Here is a 3,716-nt window from a genome sequence, read left to right as displayed (position 1 = left end):
TGTGTGTTGTGGTCTGTGACTCCGCCCACTGACACTTCACCCAATAGTGTCTCTACACCCCGGCGCCAGAGAGAAGACACTCTCTGCAGTGTTCAGTGTTAGGACCGCAGCAGAGACGGCTCTGTGTTCTGTCGCTAGCTGTCAGTATTACAAACTGTACCTTTAAAGATTCTGAAAACACCTCGCAAAATACAAAACCCCAGCCCTTAGAGTCATCATCCATCACAGGAAATCTAAATCAAAAGAGTCTGCTCTTCAGAAGGAGTGGTTCATCCTCGGTTCTTCACACTAGGAGCAGATGCATTTCCAGACAGGAAGAACCTATGCAGTTCTTTACAGTCATCTGTTCACATTTGTCTCAAGCCTTACATTTTAACAGAAGAAAAAAGGATTGAAGGTAAGTGAGCCACACAGATAAGCATCCCATAATGTCTGTTAACAACCCCACACTTTATTTACCGCCACTCAATTCCACTCATTTCTAAACAATTCTCACATTACATTATGAATTGTAATAATTTGGTAAAGCAAGACAGTGCTTTTCAATACAATTCAAAACTTTCCAAAAATACACTGTTTGATATTTCTTTTTCAGCAAACCGCATTGTTGCTATGAATGTATAAAACTGATGCATGCATTAGCGCAACAAACTGGAGAACTTCTGATGTTCTTTATGTTATATCACACAGTATGTTGATGGATTATAATAAGAGCGAAGCTAAAGGAGGTACAGACAGAACAGAGCTGGCAAAACTCAAAGAAGAGAGACTGAAACAGAATAACACAAGAGAAAAAAGAAAGGGTGTGAGACTGCAGACTCATGGGAAACTATCATCATCATCTTCTGCCATCTCTTTAGCAAACTCCAGATCCTGCTGCTCTCGCTCTCTTCTCTCCTGTGAACACACACACAGAGCGTGATCATCTCCAGCAGACGCTCGGTGCGGTGTGTGTGTGTGTGTGTGTGTGTGTGTGCGCCTCACCTCAGCAGACTCCAGGTCCTTGTTGTAGGCCTTGGGTGGAAATCTCATGGCCTGCACAGAAACAGGTCAACAGAGCTTACATCACTCCCTATGGCTGTGTGTTGACTGTGAAACACTTTAATTATATGCATTTATGGTGTAATTCATTTCCATCTCAATCCATGGTCATTTTTTTAAATCTTTTAAATGAACTTCTGCTAGATGAAGTAGTCCAGGCTCAGGTAGCATGAACAAAGCAAATGTCTGTGTGATCCCAGAAGTCGTACCTTGACGGACATGTTGTGTATGTCCAGACAGAAGGAGATGCGCTGGTGGAAGGCCAGCTGAGGCTCTCGTGTGCTGTAGATGTCCATGGTCTCTTTGGACTGGACGTAACCCCTCTCGTGGTTTATACTGGCCTCGATCACACCGTCACGGATGGCCTGGACACACAGAGACGGACACATGCTTCAGCTCAGTCCCTGATGAACACTGTCAGGTGAATGTGTGCGCCAGCCTCACCTTGGCCACGATGAACTCTGCGTCTTCAGGACTGTCCAGCTGCAGCTTCTGAGCGATGTCAGCCAGAGAGATGCGTGAGTACGACAGACTGATCATCCTCACCCCTGAAACACACCACAAACATCTGCCTAAACCTCTACAGCGCTACAGAACCGTGTCTCTCAGACAGAGCAACAGAAACCTCTGAGAGGAACGAGCAGCACACGAGAGATCACAGAGCTGCATCTGATCTTTCTCCTCTCTGTGCTCTGCACACACATATTCCTGCTGTGGAAACAGCTATGGATATTAAGCTTGCAGAGATATTCATTCATATGCACCAAAGAGTTAGTGAGTGAAATTAAGCCATTCATATCCCAAACTGATTCTTTAATCTATTTGCACTTTTTTATAGCGCTTTTAACAATGCAGACTGTCAAAGCAGCTTTACAGGCAAGACGAGACATTTCGTACACAATGGTAATTCAAACTGATTTACATAAAAGAAAGTAAAATAATCATAACAAACAAAATAATAATAAAAACTCAAGTTAAGACAAGTCATTTTGGATTGCATAAAATACATTGCAATCAGTTCGGACATCACACAGTGCTCATTCAATAAATGCACAGCTGAACAGATGGGTTTTGAGTCTAGATGTAAATGTGACTAGTGTTTTAGCACATCTGATCTCTTCTGGAAGCTGATTCCAGCTGCGGGCAGCATAGTAACTAAAGGAGGACTCCCCTTGTTTTGTGTGAACCCTTGGTATTTCTAACTGACTTGATCCTAGTGATCTGAGTGCTCTGTTAGGTTTATATTCAGTGAACATATCTGCAATATATTTCGGTCCTGGGTCATTTAGTGACTTATATACGAGTAAAAGTACTTTAAAATCAATCCTAAATGTAACTGGAAGCCAGTGTAAGGACCTGAGGACTGGTGTGATATGCTCAGATTTTCTGGTTCTAGTCAGAATCCTGGCAGCAGCGTTCTGGATGAGCTGCAGCTGTCTAATGGTCTTTCTGGGAAGGCCAGTGAGGAGCCCATTACAACAGTACACCCTGCAAGATTCCTGACTTGATTTTTAGTTGTTTGACCCCTAGAGTCAAGGTATGCATTCACCTTGAACACTTCATCTTTGTTTCCAAATGCAATGACTTCAGTTTTTTCCTTGTTTAACTGAAGAAAGTTCTGGCACATCCAACTATTAATTTCATCAATACATTGGCAGAGGGAGTCAATGGGGCTGTAGTCATTTGGAGATAAGGCTAGGTAAATCTGGGTATCATCAGCATAGCTGTGATAGGCAATTTGGTTCTTTCTCATTATTTGACTTAGTGGAAGCATATACAGGCTGAACAAGAGCGGTGCAAGTATTGAGCCTTGTGGGACTCCGCATGTCATGGACGTCACTTAGACTTATGCTCTCCTAGACTCACATAATAGCCTCTCCCTTCTAAGTATGATCTGAACCATTTGAGATCCATCCCAGAAAGCCCGACCCAGTTTTCCAGTCTCTCTAGTAGTATGTTATGATCGACAGTGTCAAACGCAGCACTGAGATCTAGTAATACCAGCACCGATATTTTTCCAGAGTCACAATTTAAGCGAATATCATTTATTATCTTAATGAGTGCTGTCTCTGTGCTGTGATGCGGTCGGAAACCAGATTGAAAATTGTTCAGGCATCCATTTGAGTTTAAGTATTTGTACAGCTGATTAAAAACTACCTTTTCTATAATTTTGCCTATAAAAGGAAGATTAGATATTGTTCTATAATTGTTCAAAATGGTGTTATCAAGATTGCTCTTTTACAGGAGGGGCTCAACAACTACCACTAGTTTGGAAATGTCCCAGAAACAAGTGAGACCAGGGGCGATTCTAGGATTTTCATTTTAGGGGGGTTCAGACCCGAATAAGGGAATGATTGAAAAAAAAAAAAATTGACTATAAGGTTAGGGTTGTATACTATTAATCCTTATTGCAATCCACTATTCCATTCTATTCAACATATTTCATTCCCTGTATTGGGAGTAGGAGTACTGACTGAGCCATTTACAACACTGTAAAAAACAATGTTTTAAATTTTAAAAAGTAAAATAAATCATGACTGTTTTCTAAAGTATGTTTTCATGGATGTAAGTTGCTTCATTTTTGTTGGAAGAAAAAACAATCACACTGTGATAAGTGCTGAAGGTGAACGCAGCAAAGACGTTTGGTATTGGATGAGGAAACCAAATCGTGTATT

General features: G+C 41.5%; 1 protein-coding gene across 1 annotated transcript in view; it reads right to left on the bottom strand.

Moving 5' to 3' along the window:
- Positions 1 to 429: 429 nt before the first annotated feature.
- The window catches only part of LOC127979199 (26S proteasome non-ATPase regulatory subunit 3), a 20,961-nt gene continuing 17,674 nt past the window's right edge, over positions 430 to 3,716 (bottom strand). Inside the window, exons 9-12 of the mRNA XM_052584481.1 lie at positions 1,486 to 1,589; positions 1,251 to 1,406; positions 985 to 1,035; positions 430 to 897 (exon numbers count right to left, since the gene is read on the bottom strand). Of these exons, the coding sequence (XP_052440441.1) occupies positions 820 to 897; positions 985 to 1,035; positions 1,251 to 1,406; positions 1,486 to 1,589 (389 nt within the window). The 3' untranslated portion in view covers positions 430 to 819. The remainder of the gene's footprint in view (positions 898 to 984; positions 1,036 to 1,250; positions 1,407 to 1,485; positions 1,590 to 3,716) is intronic.

This window comes from Carassius gibelio, chromosome B19, assembly GCF_023724105.1.
Source record: "Carassius gibelio isolate Cgi1373 ecotype wild population from Czech Republic chromosome B19, carGib1.2-hapl.c, whole genome shotgun sequence".
Classification (NCBI taxonomy): Eukaryota; Metazoa; Chordata; class Actinopteri; order Cypriniformes; family Cyprinidae; genus Carassius; species Carassius gibelio.
This window is presented reverse-complemented; position numbering and strand designations above follow the sequence as displayed.